Source organism: Pleurodeles waltl, chromosome 6 (assembly GCF_031143425.1).
Source record: "Pleurodeles waltl isolate 20211129_DDA chromosome 6, aPleWal1.hap1.20221129, whole genome shotgun sequence".
NCBI classification, from domain to species: Eukaryota; Metazoa; Chordata; class Amphibia; order Caudata; family Salamandridae; genus Pleurodeles; species Pleurodeles waltl.
Window position 1 is genome coordinate 323,004,586 of NC_090445.1, and position 24,344 is coordinate 323,028,929.

At 46.1% G+C, this 24,344-nt stretch overlaps 1 protein-coding gene across 2 annotated transcripts in view; it reads left to right on the forward strand.

The window, feature by feature from the left end:
* Positions 1-24,344, forward strand: part of RABGGTA (Rab geranylgeranyltransferase subunit alpha) — a 316,511-nt gene that overhangs the window by 249,147 nt on the left and 43,020 nt on the right. For both annotated transcript variants that reach the window (XM_069238152.1, XM_069238151.1), the window contains one exon: positions 21,414-21,527. In XM_069238152.1, coding sequence (XP_069094253.1) covers positions 21,414-21,527 — 114 coding nt within the window. The remainder of the gene's footprint in view (positions 1-21,413; positions 21,528-24,344) is intronic.

The following is a 24,344-nucleotide window of genomic DNA, read 5'->3' on the forward strand; positions in this document are numbered from 1 at the left end:
CCACTCAGGAATGGAAGCCGTCGCCTACTGAATAAGAGAAAGCTGCCTCCAGCTCAACTCCAAGACTGAGCTCATCATCTTCTGAAATGCCACCTCATCTTGGGACGCCTCCTGGTGGCCCACATCCCTCAGCATCCCCACCGGACCGACTGAGCACACCCGCAACCTAGGCATCATCTTTGACTCCTCCCTATCCATGACCCGTCAGGTAAACTCAGTCCCCTCCTCCTGCTGGCACACACTCCGGAATCTTCTGAAGATCTTCAGAGGGATCCTAGCAGACTGTCGCAGGACAGTCACCCATGCCTTAGTCACAAGCAAGCTATGGCAACGCCTTTTACACCAACACCTTGACTGGAAACATAAAAAAATGACAACTCATCCAGAACGCTGCCGACAGAATCATCCTGGACATTCCACGCCGAGAACACATCTCCCAACACCTGAGGACTCTCCACTGGCTCCTGGTCGAGAAACAAATCACTTTTAAGCTACTCACTCACGCATACAAGGCCATACACAACGCAGGACCAGCCTACCTGAACCACCGCGTCTCCTTCCACACCCTGCCAGATCCCTCCGCTCCGCCCAAATGGCCACCATCCCTCGCATCCGCAAAACCACCGCTGAACGATCCTTCTCCTACATCGCAGCAAAGAGCTGGAACTACCTCCCTCTGCACCTCAGACAAAGCCCGTCGCTCACCATCTTCAGGAAGAACCTCAAGATGTGGCTCTTCGGATGAGGCTCCCCCCCCTCTCCCCCAGCGCCTTGAGACCCTCACGGGTGAGTAGCTGTGCTTTACAAAAGCTGATTGATTGCTTGATCCTTCTATCTCCTACATGGGCATGCCAGTCTTGGTTCGCCAGCCTTGGTTCACCGCTCTCCTGGATCTTTCAGTAGTCCCACACATGAAGTTCCCCCAACATGCCGGACATTCTCACACAGAATCGAGGACAAATCCAACATTCAAACTCTAAGTCACTCAACCTTGCAATATGGGTCCTGGTGTCATAAGAGTTTGGCTACCTTGGTTTGCCTGCAGAATGTATGGACATTCTCAAGGAAGACCAACCACTAGGACTTGTTATGCTGCAAAATGGAAGCATTTTATTTGCTACTGTGAACCTAAACACATACATCCAGTGAAAGCCTCAGTTCAAGACACTGTTTGCAATCTGCTTCATTTGCCATGAAGCAAATCTTGCTTACCGTTCAATTCGCTTGCATCTCCCAGTAATAGCTGCATATCTCCAAAATAGACAACCTATCTCGCTATTCAAAATTCCAGTTATTAAGGCTTTCATGGAAGGACTCAGTCAAGTTATTCCACCTCGGGCTCCCCGGCCCCCTTGTGGAATCTTAACATTGTATCCACTAGACTCATGGGACTTCCTTTTGAGACGCTGCACTCATGCTCACTTCAGTTTCTTTCATGAAAAGTAGCTTTCTTAGTCACCATCACTTCAATCAGATGTGTTAGTGATCTCCAGGCACTAACCTTAGAAGAACCCTTCCTCCAAATTCATAGGAACAAAGTGGTTCTAAGAACTAATCCTACATTTTTACCTAAGGTGATTTCCCAATTTCACTTCAATCAATTGAGCTAGCAGTTTTTTTTCCCACAACCAGATTATGTTGCATGAAATAGCTCTTCATTTCCCTGGATGTGAAAAGAGCACTCATGTACTACATAGACCGAACTAAAGCTTTTAGAAAAAATATGCAACTCTTTGGTAAAGGTAACCCAAAATCCAAATCGGGCATAGCCAGATGGATAGTTAAATGTATTCAAACTTGCTACAGTAATGCCAAACGATGTTTACCTGTTTCTCCCAGAACAAACTCCCCTCATAAAAAGGGAACGACTATGGCCTTTCTTGGATACATACTCATAGCTGGCATTTGTAAAGCAGGTACCTGGACACACACACCTTCACTAAATACTACTGTGTTGATGTTTTAGCACGGCAACAAGCCAGTGTAGGTCAGGCAGTGTTGCATACGCTTTTTTAAATTACTGCCACTCCCACAGGCTAGCCACCGCTTTTAAGAAGGGACTGCTCTACAGTCCATGCGATGAATGTGTATCTACAGCCACACATGCCATCAAATGAATAATGTTACTTACTCTGTAAGCATCTGTTCATTTCATGTAGTGCTATAAATTCATATGCCCCCTCACTCCTCCATGGACGCATGTGGCTGTTACATTACATATATGTACATATGTATTTCCATTAAGTTTAGACATCTCTGTTCTTATACATACCATCCACTCCTTTCTCACCTGCCTGCGGGAAAACAATATAACACAGTCGATGCCCGTGGTCACAGAGAGGAGGAGTCACTCGATCTTGTGACTCGTAAGACTTTGTTGAAGAAAAACAACTTGCACCATCACAAAAAAAAAATCAAATTATGTTTCTCCCTTCAAGGTAAGGATAATGTTACTTACCCTGTAAAAAGCTGTTTGTGGCATATACATGCGGTGAGGCTGTACACATGTCTGTAGATCAGCAGGGCCCAATCTTTAAGACTTACTAAAATTGTACGTAATTCGCCATGGGAATGAACTTCAGAGAGACTAACTACTTTTGTTTTTAAAATCTGTTTTATATGTTTAAAACAGATCAACTGTAACAACTACAGAATCGGGTATGGCATGCAATCCAGTTCAAAAGCATTGTCAAAAGGAACTTCATACATGACGATGTGGCGCACAGCCAGAACAGCATCTACAATATCATCAGAAAGAGGCACCAACTTCATTCATAACATGATTCCCCAGTAGGAGCAATTGTACAAGTATTAACAATTGTCATTGCAGCTGCGCATGTTACATAAGCAGGCGGCATGAAAGCTTTGCACCTGAGACTCCTCCCTAACCAGACCCTGATGGACCACACCACTCACCCCTCGATTCCAGTAGCAGTCAGTATGAATCTACACTTCCAATAGTGATTTCTTTAAGTCTTCAATGTGCCCTCTATATGAATGCGGATAATTAGGTGCAATTATTGTAAGCAGTACTATAGGCTTGAGAAAGGGAAAGATATACCTGTTCTAAGAGTCATTCAAGATGTGGACCTCTTCAGGTGGGGGCAAGTATAACTCTGCTTCAAGATTCATTACAAGCTTGTCCCATGCGTCTTAGCTGTGCACAACTGGCCCCTATCACAAAGGGATCGAAGTATACGCAACTCCGCCTGCGCCCATTGTAATGTAAGACCGCGCCAACCGAAAACCTCTGGCGACATGGGTGCCTTCTGTCTCATAGCAATTTGTCTTTTGTACATAATAAGTACTAGCTCAGCAAACCTATGGAGATGTTTGTCTTGTTTGGGTCTGGGGTGGACGCCCAGGAGGCAGGACTCTGGGGTGGGAGCAAATAAATGGTCCATTATGTCAGATATGTCTGCTACAATTACCGGCTACATCTTCAACAGCGAGGGGCATTCCCATACCATGTTATAAAACCCTGCTTCAGTAAACTCACAACGTGGACAACTAGGGGTTGACGCAGGAAACATGCGTTAGATACAGTGTGGGGACAAGTATGTCTGATGAATGAAGTTAAGCTACATGTAACAGAATCTGGGATTGTGGGACACCCTCTTTACTTGTTGAAGAGCTTCCACCCAGGTTTTGGGTTTCATGGGCTGCAGAAGAACTGCATCCATCTATTGAGTGTCGCCTCCAGCTGTGTGATTTCAGTCGCCGATAATGCCCTTTTTCGAGCCAGTGCTTGATAATGTGTGAAGGATAGGAGAGTGCAAAGGTTCCCTATCCCCAGCCCCCTAAGCCACTCTGATTAGCTGGCAAATATGTTAAGAAATGTCACCGGCCTAAGGAAGTAAGTTCCATGATAACTTCAAATGACATTAAGACACCATTATCAAAGTTGTCACCTACTGTCTCCATCCCTGCTTCCATCCAGGGAGTGAGGTCATGAGACTTGGTTAAATGCTTGCCATCCGGCATCTCATCAGTTGGGATTAGGAAGGAGTATGGAGGGGAGGGAAGACCTACCCTGTACATTTTGTCACCAGCAAGCATGGGCAGATTTCATTAGGATGTTGTCCTTGACTCGTACTCGTGTGCATTCTGAAAGCCAGCCATATATAGGGGTCACTCCCAGACGTGCCCTCACCCTTTCCGCCTCCGCACTAGCAGAAGTGCTTAGCCAGCGGAGGGTCCACTGCAGTTGTGCTGCAGCCTAGTAAAGTTCAGGGTTCAGAGCGCCTAGGCCCTCTTCCTGAAGTGGACACTGAAGAAATGTAAGTGCAGCTCAATGTCTATCCTGGCCCCATATGAGCCCTAGTAGTAAACTATTCAGTTCTCGAAAGAAGCTCCTGGGGGACAGTTATGGGCAATGCTACAAAAAAGTATAGCAGCCTGGGGAGGATCAACATTTTAGCTACTGCCTATAGTGGCAGGGCGCTCCAGAAGTGGAAAGATCCTCTCATTGAGCGAAGTGCAGGGTACAGATTACCATCCCTGAGGGCATCCATCGTGTGATACACTTGAATGCCCAAATATTTAAAGGAGTCAAAGCACCATGGTAGTCATTAGACTGGAAGTGAGTCCCTAAGGGGTGCTGGTAACTTGGTTAGGGGAAAAAGAGAAGACTTAGACCAAGTGACCCGAAGGCCCGATAAAGTCTCAAAGGTGTCCAGCAGTGACATCACTTCAGATAACGAGGTCCTGCCATTCCCCAGATATATCAGTGTCTCATCAGCGTAGAGCAATACAATATGATGGGCGTCAATCCTTCGAATCCCCCACTGCGGCGCTTGCAGGTGAAGGTGAGCAGCGAGAGGCTCCATCGCGAGCGCAAACAACAGACACAACAATGGACAGCCCTGTCTGGTGCCTCTGCCAATTGGGAAGCTCTCAGAGAGCACTCTGCCTGTCTTCACCCTGGCTGATGGTTTAGCGTATAAAGTCTTCACTAACCTAAAAATCCCTGCCGAAAGCCCATGTGGCGTAGCGTAGCAAATAAGAATTCCATCTTAGTTTCAAATGCCTTTTCTATGTCTAGGGATATGGCTACACTGTCATATGCTGTGGTTGGAGTGTCATGTAGAATACATAATAATCTCCTTATGTTAAGGAACGCGCTACGGCCCGGTATGAATCCCGTTTGGTCTCCACAAACCAAGTTATGAACTAAGGGGGCAAGTCTATTTGCAAGAACCTTACCTAATATCTTACAGTCGAGATTAAGGAGAGATAGCGGTCTACAAGATCGCAGTTCTGTAGGATCACACCCCGGTTTTGGTAGCATTGCTATCAATGCATCGCGTTGCGTGCCAGGAAGCTCCCCTTATGTCCATGCCTCTGTGAAAACTTTCAACAGGGGTTGGACAAGATGTGCCGAATATGTGGCATGATACTCTATCTGCAGGCCGTCCGTGCCAGATGTTTTTTATGAGCTATCTGAGAGATAGCTAATCTTATTTCCCCCGGTTGTAGGGGTTCCTCAATGGCCTCGCTCTGGGGGGGCCGGGCGTGGGTGGGGGGCTTTTCAAAGAGAGCCGTGTTCACGTACAATTTGAGTCCCTGGGGAACAGGCACCAAGTCTGCTTGGTATAGCGTGGTATAATAGTCTCGGAAGGCTCCATTAATGGTGGCCTGTGAGGTAGCCATTGTGCCGTCAGCCAGCTTGATTGACCCTGTTGGAGTATGCTGTTGTTTTTTGTGGACTAGCCACGCCAACAGTCACCTTCTGCTAAGAGTCGAGTTAGGTAATATTGGTAGTCATGTTGGCGTAGGTGTAGATCGGCGTCATATAATTTTCGCAGTTCGCAAAGATGCTCAGGTGGCGCCAAATGGTTTGCAGTTTCTGTTTCCAGTACCCGTATTTCCAATGTAATGACTTCCCTACACAATGTACATCGGACCCCCTCTCCCCCCATGTGGCCGAGAGGCAAAGGCCCCTCAATACTATTTTGTGAGCGTCCCATTCCGTGGCTCATAGAGCAGTAGAGCCATTGTTTTTTCTCAAATATTATCGTATGCAACCGGCAAGTTCCTCCCTGATTGTATTGTCTAATAGCGCTTCAGTTTGTAGTCGCCACGTAGAGATAGTGGAGCACAATTTACCTCATTGTATAGTGAGCAGCAACGGGGAGTGGTCAGAAACCATATGTGCGAGGTATTCCAAGTGTACTATTGTGTGACCCAGTGAGGTGGATCCCCATATGAAATGTAATCTAGTGTGGAGGTTGTGTGCCGGAGAGTAGTAGGAGTATTCCCTTTGTGTTGGGAGTCAGATACACCACATATCATGGAGCCCACTATCTTTAGCGCAGGATTCCAAACTGTGGGAGTTCCTCCTGCTCGCCACGCTGCTCAGGATGGGGGGTGGGGGGGGGGGGGAAACGAGCGAATAAGTTTCACATTGGACACACAAAGTTGCCTCCCCATAGGCAAGGGGCTAGCGGATCACCAAGGAGGCAGGGGTGAGGGTAGTGAAAAAGTCACCTACATAGACACCTACAATCAACAACAACATACCATCCAGCAGCCCTAGAAATTACAACATACTAACCCCCTGTGCCCACCCTATGGGTCTACTGATCATATGGTACCCCCGGTGCTGTCCATATCATAACCCCTCTGGCAAATGCGGAGGAGGAGATGCCATATACCTGTCCCCGTCATCGCTTCATAATTTTCTGCAGTTCACTATCCAGGAGTTGTGTTTCCTGTAATATAGCACATTTTGGCATTTGAGGAATTAATGAATTCGGTATCTCTTAGCTGGTGTGACCATGCCGCACATTCCATGACAGAATATGATAGCGCTGGGCGACTTTAGCAGTGTGAGTACCCATGATAAAAGAAGGCCTTTAAGTTTATACAATGTGGTATATCCCCACTAGTGAAGCTATGTGCTCCCATAACTGTGCTACGTCCATGTAGTTTCATTACAATTGCCTGTGTTGCAACCTGTATAAGCATACCCTGTTTTGCCCCCTTCCCCCTGCAACATCAACTTGAGTAGAACCTGTATAACCACTCAACATTGAACCACAAAGCTGGTGACCCGCGGGCACACTGCTAATTACCCCATTACGGAGAAAAAACATACAACATTCGGGGGTATGAACTGGCCATGTAGAAACCATCAGGGAAGGTGTGACAACCTTTCTACTATGGGCCTTAGCCTCGGCCCTATAAGAGAAGAAATTTTAGCCAAGACAAAAGCCACATCCAGACATATTACCATTGGAAATGCATGCGGTCTGGGCATGGGTGTCCATCTGCTACTTTTGCGGGCACCCCATTGCTCTGCCAGCTGAGACCACATAAGACTGGGGGTAAGACAATACAGGTCATTAGTATCTGGGAGATATTCAAACAGTTGCCATTAGCATGTTCACCCGCATCACATGGGTAGCAGTCGGGCACACCTCCCTTGATGAAAATTATTTTGACCAGTCTAGGTACAGCAATTAAAGATCATCCGCCATCTGGTGGGTGACCTTCGGACCTTAAACCATATCCAGGAGTGTAGATTGAGAGCTCCCCATGTCTGAGTCTCGGTAAATCCGTGGGCTATCCTGTTGAGACGCAAAGGCATTTTCGGTGTGAAGGGTTGTCTCCTGTAACACATTGACTCGTTCCGCCGCTGCTTGGTTTTAGTAGGTCTGGCTTGAGATCTGTTCTGATGGCGGGCTGGGGGCGTTAGCCACTCCCCTTGTTCATCTTCCCCAGGTAAGGGTTGAGCTATGCCTTTGGCGTGCATCCATGTCCAGGCATCTGCAGGCGTAGAGAAGATGAGTCCTTTCATCGGCAATTACACAGAGCTTGGCGGGGAACATCAGGGCATATTTGATGTTATGTTCACAAAGGAGCTGTTTATAGAGGAGTTTCGTTGATGTTCCCCTCTGCTGTAAAGTCTAAATAGGCCGTGATGGGAGCACCCTCACATTGTTCAGGATCTCGATTCCTAAAGCATTTCAGAATCATCTCTCTATAATTGAGAAATCGAGCTATGAGCGGGTGAGGAGGTGCCCCTGGTGGCAGCAGTCTACTAGGTATCCTGTGGGCACGTTCTATGGAGAAAATTTTGGTAATTTCCCCTTTAGTACTGTGTTTGTGAGCCAGTGTTCTAAAAAAAACGCTTTGCGCTTTGGCCTTCCATTTTCTCTGGGTACCCCATAAAGCGCACATTGTTTCGGCGAGAGCCCCCTTCAGCGTAAGTTTTTCACCTCTGAGTCTAGTCTCTTCATATGTTCCTGCAGCTCCGGGCTAGTAGGGTTCACAGTGCAGATGGTCAATTCCACTTCCGCTACCCTGTCTGATACTTTACGGTGATCAGCCCTGAGTAGACTGACGTCTGGGGAGACAGTCTATTCTATTCTCCAAGATAGCTTGCAGTATTTTCTCAAACTGGCATGAGTTCAATTGCAGAGTGGCTTCCAGATGCTGTAAAGTCAGTGGAAACGCCGTCACTGATAGCGGTACGGAAGGTCCCTCCTGGTCACCCTGTGATGATGATCTGATGGCCTTAGTGATCCCCATCATGCCTTCGTGTCACCCCTCTCTTGCGATATCAGCACTAGACACTGAAACCCACACTGCTTATGGACCTAGCTCTCCAAGGCACCCCCTCCGCAGCGGAGAGGAAGCCACTCCAGTGAGCCTTGTAAGCCACAAGTCAACACCGGTGGTGCTCCCTGTGTGATGTCCCAGCCTGTGCCGGTAGGTGGTCCAGGATGGGCAGGATTGTAAGCCATCACCCGCGGGACTTTCCACATCCATAAATGCCGCCAAGCGTCGACGCGTGGCACCGATTACTGTTGCCGTGGGTTGTCTCTGGGTATGGTAGAGAGCCTATGGTGCTGTACAGCGCATGCTTCTAAGGTAGGATGCAGTAGTTAAGGGTGTGGTCACCCAGCGTTCCCCCACGGAGGTCTCTAAACAGGGAGGAGCTGCGTTGTGTCTTGAATTGTTATTAGGGGGATGTGGCATTCCCTGTGTTGGTTCCACGTACATGGGTACGCATGTGCTGGGTTGGGGAGCATTTCTCCATGTCTGCTGCTGGTCCCGGCCGCCTCCTCACAGATATGGATGGGGGCCACTAAAGGTCCACGCCTCTTCGTAATCACCGCTATTCCTCATGTCCTCCTTACCTGCAATTGCCAGCCATTGCACTGCTCCCCCATGGGCGGTCTTGTCTTTTCTCCCGCAGTGGCCACATCTGCAGCAGAGGGGGCTGGCTTCAGGCTGACATCGGGGTCCTCTGAGGGAGTCACCAGCCCCTTCCAGGGTCTACTGCATGACTCTGCAGGGCCCCACTCCATACGACAGGTGAGTGCAGGGACGATCTCCGGCGCAGCCCGATTGGCAGCGTACCTTTGTCACTAGCACAGGCCATGTAGTCTGGCCCGTGGTGCGTTCACCTCAACTGCTGCTGGCGTTAATGGTCCCACTTCTGGGATGGATGGGATGGGTCCCGGACTGGACTCACCCCCAGCCGCTGGTGTGTGGCTGATTACGGCAGCTGAATGGCGAGTTCTGGCAGGATTCTTCTAGCGCCTAAGGCGGAGCTGTATTCTAAGTGTCCATCTCGGCCGCCATCTTGGCCAAGACCCCCCAATACTAACTACTTCATCTATCAAAAAGGAATAATTTTCATATTAACTTACATTTCTCTTACTCTGACAACATTTACCATATTTAGCATACGGTGTGACATCTGTTTATTTATTTTGTTGGTTGTCCCTGAGCCCTCTTTGTAAATGTTTGGCCCGTTGACAGTTCACTACTTTTCTTTATTCAACTTTTCATCAGACTGACTTTTGTTATTGGTTGACTTTCCAGTGTGACTTCTTTTGACCATCACAGCAGGTACTGAATACCTCAGTTATGTTTTTTATTTATGTCCTTTTATGTGGGATCCTCAAACCAGTTTGGATCACCAACATGGAGAACAAATAGGCAGGCACATCATCTCAGACTAAGTACTGTAGGTTTAATGAACAAAACTATTTTTTTTCTTTTCTAGGTGTTGTGCATAACTCTCGATTCACCCAACAAGTCTCTTTTAGGTTGGAAGGTAGACTGCATTTGGTTGCTGCAACCCAACCAGTTCAGTTGGTTGATTAAATAGAACAGTTTTCAGTATTTTCCTAAAACATAATAGAAGACAAAATTTACCAAAGTTCACAGGCCAGTGAATTCCACTGTGCTGGGGCCAAAAAAAGAGGCACTAAACAGCAGACATCAAATCAAGCTTTTCAGAAACAAGGATCTTTTGGGGTAATGGAATGCAACAAGCATTGACATTTTTTGGGAGTGTGGCTAAGAAAGTGCACATTTAAATGATTTGGAGATGTAGCAATGATGGGTAATGAGCAGAACGTTTTCAAAATGAGGGTTCTCCTACTGAACCCAGGCACCAATGTGCCCATCATGGCTGCCTAGTTCTGATTAATTTGAATACGTTGCAATAAGGTCTTAGAAATACTGAAGTAAGAGTGCATTGCAGTAGTCCATCATTGAACCTGTGAGGTTAGTTAAAGAGCAGCACCGACCCAACAGAGTCGGAGAGGGCAGGATTCTGTGCAGTGTCTCCATTTGATAGTTGTTATTTGATTCTACTGCAAACCACTTCTGACCATGGACAAAAATGACCCCTGCCTCTTGATATTACTGGACTTCTCAGCTGATTTCAGTAGTCTACCATGCCTTCCTCACCCACATCCTGAAGTTTCAAATGAGATTAATTCAGAATAGCTTTTGTTAGCTCTCCTACTTATGCAACATTCAAGCCCTCGTACATGTTGCTGGTTGCAGTGCCCTGCTCCATGACCTCCATACTGGTTCACCTTAAGGACATTCTAAAGCCTTTAAGGAGGCCTTTACAAGTGACTAAAGTGTTAATGATCACATCACACCCATCCTGATGGAACCATCTGCATCATCTTCAAAGCCATCACAACCAGCACCCCTGCCCCCCTCATGTGGCTAACAAGCTTACCAAATTCCGTGGCCCTTCGTATACTGTAGACAGGATGCCATCAGACTGGAGATGAAGATTTATTTTTAAAAAATGAAAAAAAAAAAAAAAACGAAGTAGCCTTTCTTTAGGTTTGTGCCTAAGATCTACTCAAATGTAGGAAAGAGATAAATACACACCTTTTTAAAGAACATTACCTCATGACACAGTTACCCCTTCAATCACTTGTTGAGTCTCTTTGCCTATGACCCTGTACAGCATTCCTCTGCATTCTGGCTTGGTTTGCTCAGTACAGAAGGTATTTAGTCCGAGATATAAAACCCAGCGACAGTTCTCATTCCCAAACGTTTAACAGTACTGGGTAGTACTACAGCACTAGGTTATGTTTCTGTATATGAGCCCTCCCACCTATTACTCTAAGCTCTAGTGTGGGATTAAATGTTTACAAAACTCTTTCTATTCCATTTGTGGGTGTGGGCATAAAAGTTGCTTAAAATGCTGATATTTTTTAAATGTTCCTCCATCATGGATGAAACGTTCTTTGCCCTTTTGCACTTCTGTTTATTGGCACCCTGGTGAAAAATAGCATTCTCAACTAGTAAATAATATTTTTACTATTTTGGTAATATGATTCCGGATATATATTCATATTAAGGTTCTTTACCTCTTACACTTTCTAATACAACTAAAGGCTACAAAAAGGTGCCTCATTTTTATTTAACTTGGATGTTTTTCTGCCTTATTTGCCTTCTCTTTGACTTTTTCCCTGATTTTTAATAGATGTAACATTCAAGCTAAGATCCATAATACTCTACTGTATAAATGTAATTATCTAAATTATTTTCAGTCACCTTCTGCATCACACTTGATTGTGTCGAAGGGCATTTATTTAGTGTTGAATTTGATGTGACTGAGCTGTGCTTGGCAAATGTGTATGTTGAATAAATGACAGGATGATTAATCAGGCACCGTTTTAATAGAATTGTGTGTTGTTTAATTGTTAGTATCAACTTAAACGTCCTCAAAAACAACCACAGACAACTTTTTTCTATCCCGTTCCCATGCAGTGCATCTATGTATGAGTGAAGTGGCATTTGTAGAAGTGGATGGATACTAACAATAGATGTACAATGAGTCTGAGCCCTACTGGTATGATTCATGATACTGTAATGTGGGAGGTTATATCTGGGTTCCTAGTTTGTGACTAGGTGATGCTTTTTGAAGGGATGTGTCCTTGTTTTTTTTTTCCGAATTTGAGGTAAGTATAAGCAGTTCTGATGTTTACTCTGATATTTTGCCAGATCCTGGCAGCATAGATAGAGATGGTCTGTGTTGTGATGTTTAATTTCTTGTGTTTCTTCCTCTTTGTTTTGGTGATGTTGTGGTTCCTGTTGTTGTGTTGCCAGCCTGATGTGGCTAGTTTCATGGTCAAATATGCATGACAGCACATTTTCTGATGGCCCAGTAGGTGGAGCAGCTGGGCTTAAAGAAGATGCTGGCTAGAAGAGGGAGCCAGTGTAGTTCCTTGAGAGTTCGGATGATTTGGTAGAATTTCTGTAAGCCTTTGAGGAGATAAGCTGCGACATGGAAGATGCCTTTTATGTTCCATAGATTGGCATCAGCGAGGAAGTTGTGCAGTGTTGTTTTCATGCAGGTGAGGCATGACTAAGGTCCTGATTTAGATCTTGGCAGTAACAAACCTGCTGTTGATTTTTCGACAGAAAACCCATCCGCCTACGAGGCAGTCCACATGACCAATTTATATATTGGTTGGACTATGGGCAAAAGAGCCCCCGAATCCTGCTGACTCCACCAAAAATCTCTAGCCGCCTTGCCGGCGGCATTATTAACAGGGGCTGATGGGAGGACTCCAGCCACCTATACTGCTGAGCAGATTTGTATGTGCTTTACCACCAAGTCAGCTGGCCAGACCGAGATTCCAACCCTGTAAAGGTGTTGGCAGATTGGAGGGGTCAGGGGCACAAAACCTACCTCTTTCCACATTTCTGTTTATGTTTTGGACTGGACCAACTGGACATCACCTGCAGTTGCTGATGTCACTGGACCATGGAGTACACACACTACCCTGCTGTTGCTGGACTCGGAGGTAGGGATACTATACTGCATGTACTGTGTACTTTGTGTGAGCACTGCACATGACTTCGGAACACCTGTAGAAATATACATCCCACAGGTATTTGTTTTTAAAATACCGCTGACATGCATATGTTGGGAACACATTTGTGTCAGTAATTGATGGGGACACACTGATACAAGCCACATTCACAATTGCTATTGTGGTGTCAGTATTCATTGCCAAGTGAATGCTGGCATCACAGTAACAATGGCATCCCACCTGTCACCGTTTCTATGTGTGTACATTGCAAGTGAACCTGTACCGGTCTTTTGTGAGTCCAGTTGTGTGTGAGGCAGTGTGTGTGTGTGTGTGTGTGTGTGTGAGAGAGAGAGCGAGAGAGAGAGAGAGAGACTAGATTGGCTGGTCAAGGTAGAGGGAGCTGAAGTGGGTAATGTGGTTGTGTCTTTATGTATGCCATGTTCATGTGGGTCTGATGTCTGTTGTGTGGTTTGGGTTTTGTGGTACTGTGTGCAACATTCAGGTGTGTGTTGTGTGGTAGTCGTTGTAATCTGTGCAGTTGTGCTTTTGTGTGGGTGTGTTTGTGTAGATGAGTGGCATTGTGTTTGTTGTGTGTGTGTGTGTAGTATCAATGGTGTGTGTATGTTGTGTCATGGATGAATGGCAATGTGTGTTCTGCATGTAAACGTCGCGTTGTGGTCGAATGGCAATGAATAATAGTGTGTATGTTTTGTGTTGTGCTGGTGGACATATATGGCTAAGGTACAGTGTGTGTCACTTACCTCTGTGCGATAGCCACTGGCATTGTACAATACCCAATTGCTCCTGCAATTGTCTCCTTCCGTCAGCAATCTGTTGCTAGTACACCACCTGCAGGACTGTAACATCTAAATAGGATTGGCGAGAACCTGCCAGACTGACAGCCTGGAAGAGTACTTTGGTGATTCGGTCTATGGCTCTGCCGCGGTACATCTAAATATGGAAGACTGGACACCGTTAAAATTGACAGTGTTTACAAGTCCGCCGCTGCCTTTGGTGGTGGATTTGTGGTAATACCCTCAAGTTCCAAAACAGGCCTTAAGGCTTTCACTGTTAAACTGAAGTAACTTTCCGGAAGTAGAGTTTCACTTTTTCCAGGGATGAGAGCTGCACCTAGGCTTTTCTTGGAGAGATGTTCTTTGTGGGCTGATCTGTGTTGAGGGTTGATCCAACAGATTTTGCTTTGGTTGTCAAATGGAGGGGTGCCGACTAGGTCCTTTTATAAGTTCTTGTGAATAAGTTTAAATCTGCAGATGTTTTGTGCTGTTTACGAGCAAGTGGCATTATGTTTGTCTATCTCAGGTTTAGGTTGGTCCAGTTCTGGAACAGATCAAGATAGGTGTTGAGTTGCTGAATGTTGTGAGCCAAGAAGGTTTTGAGGTAACGTTGTGTCTTATTGCTTTATTGATGGAACTTGATCCTGTTGTAATTTCTTTGTAATTACTTTAAGGGATGGGGAGATGGTGGGTTCCTGGCCACTCTAGACTCGGAGTTTCTTAGACACTGGTGTTCTTATTTGAGTTGACTGATGGTGAGGTGTGAGATAAGTGAACCATAGCATGAACTATTGCAGGACTGTGCTAGAAACATGTGTGAATGTTTAGGGTATGGATCAATGACTGCAGTATTTCTGTCTCTATGGCTACAAAAAGGTCAAGTAGGCTCAGATGGCAGGGCATATTTTTGTCATTGATAATGTGGGCATTTCGTATTTTTTGAAGGGTAGCTATCTCAGTGCTGCAGATTGGTATTCCTATAAAGGTCTTTCAGGTTGATCTGATCCTGTAATCAGGAATGCATTGCTTTTGTGTTGACTTTTATGATGTAAGGTGGGCAGGAAAATATGCATAAGTTGACAGGGCCACCCACTTCTAGGGTGATGGGAGGACCAGTCTTTTTTTTTAGGTTGTCTGGGAAGTTACTAATTTGAGCCAGGAATTGGTGTTGAAACAAAATAAAATGGCATCTCCAGGAAATGATTTTATGAGAGAAAATGTTAGAATGTCAACTTCCTAGGAGTTTCGCCTTGAGGGAGATTAGGATGCCAGTCAGTTTAGTATAGCATGCCAGTGAATGACAAAGGTTGTCCTGTTAGGAGGTTAATTGAACTGAAACTTTCCTTCATGAGTGCTAGGAAATTTTACATTCTATGCCAAAACCAGAGGCCTGGATTATGATAGTTTTAAAGTTGATCGACAACCAGAGAAGCCATTCCAGTGATTGGCTTAAAATAAAAAGGTCTTGAAGGTAGAGTCTGAAGACCAATTGGGACTTCTAAGTATATCTTCCAATCTGCCACCAAGGATGAATGCTTTCAATGTCATGACCCCTCTCGTAGAGGGGGACCCAAAAGAGGATGTGTCAATACCTGCCTCTTGTAAGACCCATTTCACCCTCCGGGCATAATCACAGCGGAAGCTGCTTTAAAAGGCTTCTTGAGGGAAAGAAAAAGTTGTGCCGTCCCATGCTGTCTGTATTCCTCAGTCATACTTTCTTAGGCCCATAGACAGCGGACCTCACATAACTTGGGATGTGAAGTAAAAGCCAGGTAATCTACCACTCTGGCATTGGACTTTGTACGACGTAAAATAGTAAATGATACCCCATCTGGAGTGAAAATCGGAACTGAGACATCCATCGCTCTCACATCAGACACTCATTTGAATGAAATAAGGCATAATACAATTGTAAACTTACCTGTTAATGCCTTGTGTGATAACTATTGGTTGTCCGGCCAAGAACCGAGCATCCGAGGACCACAATAACATCCCACAAGGACAAGTATTTTGGCTCCACAGGAAATGATAACTCGTTGCCCCTCAAGTCTGCAGACTAGTGAAAGTTCCCCGGAAGGGATATCATGAATAGGAATATTACCCAGGGAAATTGCTGACCGACAAGCACTGATTGTACGATATGCCAAACCTTTGTCCGTCAGTTTTGACCACCTGGACTACATTTGCCCCCATTGGATCAAGATCCCATCCCATACACCAGCATGGCCATCTCCTCCATGCTGAGCCATATCTCTTGATGTAAGAGTCTGCCCATGTAGCCTGTGTCAAAAGGCCCAGGACTGCCCAACGTCCCCTATGATGCTCCATGCATGAGGAGGAGAGGTCCGTCGTGCACCGGTTGGTGTATGTTGCCATGCGGATTGCTCAGAAGACGAGGTGTCAGGGGAAGTGGGATTGTAGAGTCCATGTAAAGTTCCAGAAGAACTGGATACCAGACTTGCGATCTCCAAAGCGGTGTCACCAGGATCACCTTTGCCTTCTGTCGTCTGATCAACACTGTGAGCCTCGCAATCATTGAGAAGGGGGGAAATCGTGTATCTCCAAAACTGGCTCCAATCACAAAGGAAAGCATCCATTGCGTCTGACAGATGATCCGTCGCCAACAGAAGAATCAAGGAAGTTGGTGGTTGAGCCTTGATCCAAATATGTCCACTTAACATGGACCCCAATGATCCGTTAGTTTATAAACGAGCGAGGGATACAGCTGCCACGCACTGTAGTCTTTCAGGTGCTTTAATTGGCAATCCTCTCACTGAGCTTCCCCAAGAGGTATTCTGTTGTCACTATCAAGTGGTGGGTCAGACAGTATTCCGAAACGTCCTTGCCAGATCTACTAGAACCTTGGATTGTGTACCCTCCAGTCGATTTATGCATCGAACTTCGGAGAAGTTACATCTTCAAGAGGATGAACATGACACTTTGCTGGCCGTTAAGCTCTTCATCGAGAGGGACCCTGCTAGTACTGCCAGACAGTTGATGTAAAGGCTCTTTTCCTGCTTTGACCACTGTCCTCCTGTGATAATATCCCCACAACCAGTGCCCCGTCATAGGTGACTGGCATCTGACTCGATAAAAAGATCCAGGGCTGAACCAAAGATGACCCAGTCTTTTCTCGCGTGCATGTGGTTGAGCTACCAATGAAGTTCGGTCCTATGGGGAGAAGAAAATCTCTTGCTCATATGTAAGCCCCTTCCAGATGTGCTGAGCTTTGAGTTGCTGGAGCGTTCGGTAGTGTAGAGGGCCCAGGAAGATTGCCTGCATCGATGAAGCCAGTAGGCCAAATAGCCGGACCAGGTGACAGAGCTAAAATGTTTCCTAGGCCAACGCCTTGCGATGTTCCAATCAAATTGGGCACATCTTTCACTGTGGCAGTCAAATAGTCTGCTGTACTGTGTCTACCTCGACCCCCAGAAAGGTCATCTGTTGGGCCGGAGTGGAGTCCAACGTATGTACATTGATTATAAAACCCAAGTCCTTTACAAGGCTCTTTGTCGTTTGTAGGTGGGACAGCAGGATAGATTTATCCTGGTGCATTAGGAGAATGTCATCCAGATAACTATTAACTGGACTCCTCAGGCCTGGAGTCATTCCATGACTGGCCTCAGAACCTTGGTGAAGCACAAAGAAGCCTAGGACAGTTTGAATGGTAGGCAAGTGAACTCGAAAATTTTGCCATTCCATTCAGACTGCAAAAAGTGTCTTTGAGGAGAGAAAAATAGTATGGTAAGGTAAGTCTCTTTTAGATCCAGCCTTACCAATCGTTTGTTAGAAGAATGCCTCTGAGGAGGTGGATACCCTCCATTTTGAACGGGTGATACACCACAAACCTGTTGACTCTCTCAGGTTGATAACTGGTCTGAAACCTTGGTCCTTCTTTTCAAGCTGAAAACTGTTGCTCACAAAACATTTGGGATGAAGGCGTGAGTTGGTGATGGCTCATTTTTTAAGTAAATCCCTCATCTCCTGGTTTACCACCCCAGTCCCTTCCTGCGAGAAGACCAAAGGACAGGGTTGAGAAAGTTGATGGGGTGTGACGTAAAATTGTATGTGAAACCCCTTTACCGTTTGCAACACCCAGGCGCCCCCTGTTTTGGACATCCAATTTTGAAAGAACAATTACAATCTGCCTCCCACCCCTTTTAAGGAAGAAGCGATATAGCTTACTTGTTTTGCCACCTGGCGCATTTCTGGCCCCTGGTGGCCACCATATCCTCTGCCACGAACTTGAGTGGTAGAACCCTCCAATTGTTTTATGGTCTTGCCTCTGGATGGATCACCGGATTGGTTCGTGGGGGTTGGAAGTATCTGGACGGCCAGAGGAGCGCCCCCTACATCTTTCTGCCCCACCAAAAACCTGCTGGTTAAAAACCTTTTTATGTACTGCTGGGCTTTCCCCAAAGAGGAGAAGGTATTTACGAACCGTGATAATTCATTGATAATAAGGTCTCCAAAGTGGCTCCATTCGCCACTGATCCAGCTTCTGTTGTAGCCAACTACCTCAATCTAGGCTCAATTTTAATGAGAAGAGAGCATCTTAGCTCTGTTGAGAGAGCACAATTAGCATTTCCCAAAAATCACAGGGCCCGCTGGGCACAACCGGATAGTATGGTGAGATCAATCATATGGCCCGATTCCTTGGCATCTTTGGCCATATACAAATTTTTGTAAGCAGGAAAATCAAGCAACTTGTCCTGACATTAGCGCCAGTACTGGCCTAGGCTCTTCTTTGGGGCCTTGACAAATTTGTTTATGGATGTAGCCGTTTGGGCATCAGTGTTTGGGGTGCATGCCACTTTATTAGCCAGAGAGGTTCTCAGACATTCTGCCCGTAAGCGCCTCGGGAGGTTTTCTAATCCTGGCCACTACATCGCATGTCACTTTTGGCACAGGGACCCAATCTGCCAAGCAAGGGTGGTAGATATCCTCTGAGTTGAGCATGCCTGGAAACCCTGCACCGTCTTCATCCAGCCTGGGCTTCTTCACGCTGCTTTCCTGTCACCAGAGTCTGCTAGGGCCTGGTTCATCGCGAGTCCCCATCGGGGTTGTCAGAGTTGTCCCTGGCATTGTCTTCCATTCCTTGAGGGGAGCAGGAATCATCTTCGGGATTATCCCTGTGCTGGGAATCATCTGGAGCCTCCTGGTATTCAAGTTAGTAGGAGGTTCATGCCTCAGGTTGCCCCCCTGCCTAGGGTAACATGGCCCCATGGACCACTAGGTCCAGTTATTTTTGACTGAGGGGTTGCAGCGCAGAGGAGACTGACCTTCCCAAGCATCTCAGAAATGGGGAACAATGCCTGTTCCTCCTGCACAGACTCCTAAGAATCATGAGAAGCACCAGCCATTGTTGTTCTGGTGCTACGTGGGTCAGGCAGGAACACAAGATATATACAGTAAAAAAACAGGGGATCTATAAAATGCCAGCAGAAGAAGGTGGGGGGGAGGACCTTGTATTTGATTTGCCAATGCTTGATGGCAACACAAACTACTTGCAGCCCACGAGTTTTTAAATGCTTTGACTAGGAAAAACAGCGCTCCAATGTCAAACCGCTTCACTGGAGCCTAATTATGGTATGGTTTCAGTAGGTAAAAAACTACCACAGCAGCAGCGTCGTGCTGGGTCCGATCAATCAACCTTCACTGACAACAGAAGGAAGCTGATGCCCGACGCACTGAGGAATTCCTGTAATGTGGAGGGAGAGGCGCTCACTACCAGCCGACGAGGAGTGCCCCCTTAGTCAAAGCACAGTAGCAAACGCATATCAGGGAGTCCTGCAAAGGACGCTCACGCGCCTCTCTACAGGCTTGAAGAGCACTGAGGAAGAAGAACTGACAAAGGTAGACACATGTCGGGTGCCTGCGACAGCTAAAGGCACCGGTAGAGAGAAACTCTGCCCTAGACAACGCACGGACCAGTAAGCCGTAATTAAGACAGCCAGTATAACAATGTGGTATGCGTTTAAATAACTGCCTTACTAAGGTTAATAAAACAAATATGGCAATGTGGTACTCATCTAAGTAAACACATTAATAAAGCACATTGATTGCGTGGAATAACACCACAATATCAGAATCAAGGAAAACGCATTTATATGGCCACTGAGCAGTGAAGAAAGAGGAAGTGCTGGTCCTTGACGTTGATATTTTGGGACATTCTATGTGGCTGTTGCATTGACTTATTGAAGAGACTCATGGTAGTTTCGTTTTTCAATAATGTGTTCTTTGGTTAAGGCTGCTGAATGGAATAAATGAGGGTAAAGCATAATCCGAACCTCTGGTCATGACAGAATTCTTCTAACCCAGGTGAAGATCCCTGCGGGTTTGTGCATGTAGTATCTGTATTTAAATGCATATGCTTTTTATTGATCTTTTGAAACTGGAAAGAAGAAACTCGCATCTGGATTTAAAAAAAAACAACATATTTTGAGAACAAAAACGGTGATTTCTTCAAATACACATAGACCTAGTGTAGTATGACCCTATTTTGATTCTTGACTACCATTTTCTTTCTAAATGAGTCTCCTTTACGTGAGAGGCATGTCAGATGATGTTCAAGTTTGCTGTGTCACAAGACTGGAGTTTCAACCCATTGAAGGCAGCTAACAAGGATGAAACGTTTCTGGAGTTTCAATTGTTCTTAATCCGACGTTGCTGTGAACTGCAGGCTGGATAGTATCCTTATTTTAGGGTATGGTGAAGACTCATTTGCATGTTCCTACCTTCAATGGCACAGCCAACTTAGAAGTGATAGAATGGAATCCCCAATGGTTGAGAATGAATCAAGGACTTAAATCCATTACTCCTTTTCCATCCAGGTGGTCTAACTGAATGAGTGAATTTTAAAACCGACAAAACATTCAATATGAAAAAAGGAGTCTGTTGACCAGCTCATGTTTGACTCTATATTTTGCATAGTCTGCTTTCGCTCCTTCTCCTGTTTGAGTTTTGATTCTTTGGTAATTCTCCGTTTCAGAATTCAGGAAAAGAAACTTAGGTTCATCTTCAGCCTAAATTCTTCTGCTGGGTTTCAGATAACTGCTGTTTACATCCTAGGTCTGCTCTCTTAATTTGAAGACTACATTACAAAGTTTTTTTAGATTTCTTGTACTTCATCTAAATTAATTTCAAGCTTGGGATTCAGAAAAAAATGTGTGAAATTAGGATATCCATGCTATATAAGAGTTGGTCAACTTGAGGGTGCAAACGTTTGTAGGAAGAAGGTCCGAGGGTTGAATTCCGGCCAAACTCCCTGTCCTGTCTAGCTCTTACCTCACACACAGAGCAACACATTTTATATAATAGAGATAGTTAACACACAGCTTATAACTGATAATTAGTCTATGAAGTAATTGATAATTAGTCTATGAAGTAAAGTTCTAGTTCCACAACTCTCTATGATGCAGCCTGACCTGGGGAGGGTGAGCAAGGGAGGACTGATGGTTGCATGTTTGTGTATAGCTTTGGAGTTCAACTCCTTGATCCCCATCATCAATCTCTTTCTTTTTCTCAGGGTCTCACAGCACTGTCACACTTGGAGCATCTTCTGCTGGTCACTCATATGACTCTTGCTGCCAATGAGTTGCAGTCGCTACCCTCGGATTTGCGAGTGATGCTTTGTCTGGAGGTAAGTAGTGATCTATTTTGACTGGCCACCAAGTGTCAGTGCTGTTCTTCTCTGCTTCATTCCGTGGCTTCATCCACCAATATACTATGAGAGCGACTGGGCGTTACTACCACTGTAGTATTTTTCAGCTCCCCAGCGATGTGTGCTTGAAGGTCAAAAATAAAATGACTGGCAGCATTCTAGACCTTCGGATGTTGATGTATAAGTTATGCCCAAAGGCAGAGATAAAGTACATTGCAGTAGACTAATTGCATCAAGATGAGAGATCGCAAAACAGTTATTCAACAGCTGACGTGAAGATATGGTAGAATATTTCGAAAATATAAAAATAGAAAAGCTGAAGGATGGAAGTTTGGCATTTTGTTTCTAAAAGGGTTGTGAATCATCAAAAATTATCCCAAAGTTATGTGATTGTGTGACAGGTAAAAAAGAGGACCAAGCTTGCTTTCCTCAGAGGGGTAAGATCATTGACAATGGGATCCGAGAAGTTAAGGAATTCTGTTTTGTCACTATTGACATTTAGCGAGTTGAGTTCCATCTGTTTTCCTTCTGCTGACTGGATGAACATGCCCCTTTTTGATATGGCCACCTGCTCTTTTTGCCCGGAATTTGATGCCATTTTGATTGAAAGTGCACTGGGTTCCTGCTACCCAGACCCCCAGTGCCAGATCTCTTTCCCTAAAGCTGTACAATTGTTTCCCAATTGGCAATACCTTTGGAACTCCTGTAAGTCCCTAGTACATGGTGCCCTAGATACCTAGGGCATTGGCACCAAAGAAGGTCGCCAAGGGCTGCAACATGTAGTATGCCACCCTTGGGGACCCCTCACCTAGCCCATGCAGACTGCCATTGCAGACTGCGTGCCTTGGTGCAGTTAAAAGTGAAAACACGTAATGGCATACAGCCTGGGTGCCATGCCCACTAACACTGCATGTGCAATATGTGTAAGTCGCCCCTACAGCAGGCCTTCCAGCCCTAAGGCAGTATGCATTCTACGACATGTGTGGACATAACTGCAAGAGCAGAAATGCCCCTGCTATGTCTGTCGATTCTTAGACATAGTGAGTGGTCAGGGAAGCCATTTTAAGTACATGGGCAGCTACATGATAGCTTCGCTGAAGGTAGGGATGTTTGGTATCAAACATCTTGTATTAATAAACCCCTACTGATTCAATTGATGGATGTATTAAGACATGCACACAGAGAGCACCTTATAGGCTCTCTGGGGGCAACCTGAAAGCCTACCATCTAGCTGTGTGCTGGCTGACTAGTTTCAGCTAGCCTGCCACCAACAGACAGGTTTTTGACCCCCAAGGGTGAGAGCCCCTGCTCCTGGATGGTCCGGAATAAAGCTTGCTCTGGTAGGGGTATTAACACAACAGGATGACCTGCAAATCTACATTCCAAGTCAGCTGGCTTCAAAGTAACCCACCACCCTTGGTATGCACATTTGGCTTCCCTCAGAAGGGAGATGCTGACCCATGCACCCCCCCCCCCCCTCCCTCCCCCCCACCCACACGCACTTCCAGGGCACATTTGACACCTGGGCAGGCAGGAAAGTTAGTAGTCAGGAAGGTGTGTCCACTCTCAAGTCAGTTACGCCCCCTAAGGTGAGCTGCCTGACGTAAACACACAATTTCTTGGTGATGGCAGAACTAGGAACTCTTGGACAGGGTAATGCCCACTTCCCTGAGGAACTGATCATATAGGGTTCATAGTGACCCCAGGGCTACTTAGCCCATTGGCTACTACCCTTCACTCCCCTATGGTCCCTAAATTCAGTATACAGGTGAGGCCCTGGCATCAGAAAATCAGATCCTGCTGACCTGAAAGACACTCCAGAGAAGCAAAAGGCAAGAACTGAAGACCAGTGACTGACTCAGCGCCAACCCTGCCAGTCTGCCTACTGACTTCAACAATTGCAAGAGAGATGCCTCTTCCTTCAACTGCTGAAACTTCCAAAAGCCCAGGAAGACTCCCAGCCTTTACCCCCAGCAGGCACCCAAGAAACACTGAAGAGGACTCCAGACCGCCAATTTCTAATGCCCGACAGCACCACTGCACCCGTAGCCCGAATTGAAGTGGGCCAGTGGTACCATTGTAAACCCCAGCCTCTCTAGAGACAAAGTCCATCATGGATTTCCCCACTGCGACCTTCACACTGACGCCTCTTTTTGCGGGTCCCCCCCTCAACTGTAATCACCTCTAGTGACAGGAATCCGATGGTCCACTGCACCTCTGCAGCAGGACACCCTGGACCGAGGAAAAGACCAGTGGTGTTCCTGCGTCCCTCAGGTTCTTGAGATCTGAGCCCACTTGTTGGTTCACCCGGACTGGTCCCCAGTCCATACCTTCCGCCTGTTTCTGCAGGCCTCCTCCACGGCAAGCGCCACCAGTGGCAGAAACCCGAGGATCCAAGAGCCCTCTGCTTCCAGACACCCCGTACCAAAGAGAAGAGGACCACTGGAGTCCACTTCATGGTTCACTCTGACTGGCCCCCCAGTCCTCACCTGCAGCATCTTTTTGCCAGGACCGGTCCCCATTGACTAAAATGGGGCACCTAGCGATGAACTGCACCCGATCGCCTGAGTTGACTTGCTGGTGTCTCCTAGGACCCTGCCCCATACTCACCTTAAGTCCAAAAGATTGGTCCTCTAAGTTGTTGTGGAGTACTTGTTGGCCGTATGTTTTCTCACCCATCTCTCCCAGGTAACATTGCAGCTTCAGGAAATAGCACTATTGGCTTATCAACCCAGTGATAATTTCTTTTGCAAAACGTATTTACCTGATCGTATTGATTCTCGTGCCTTAACCTAA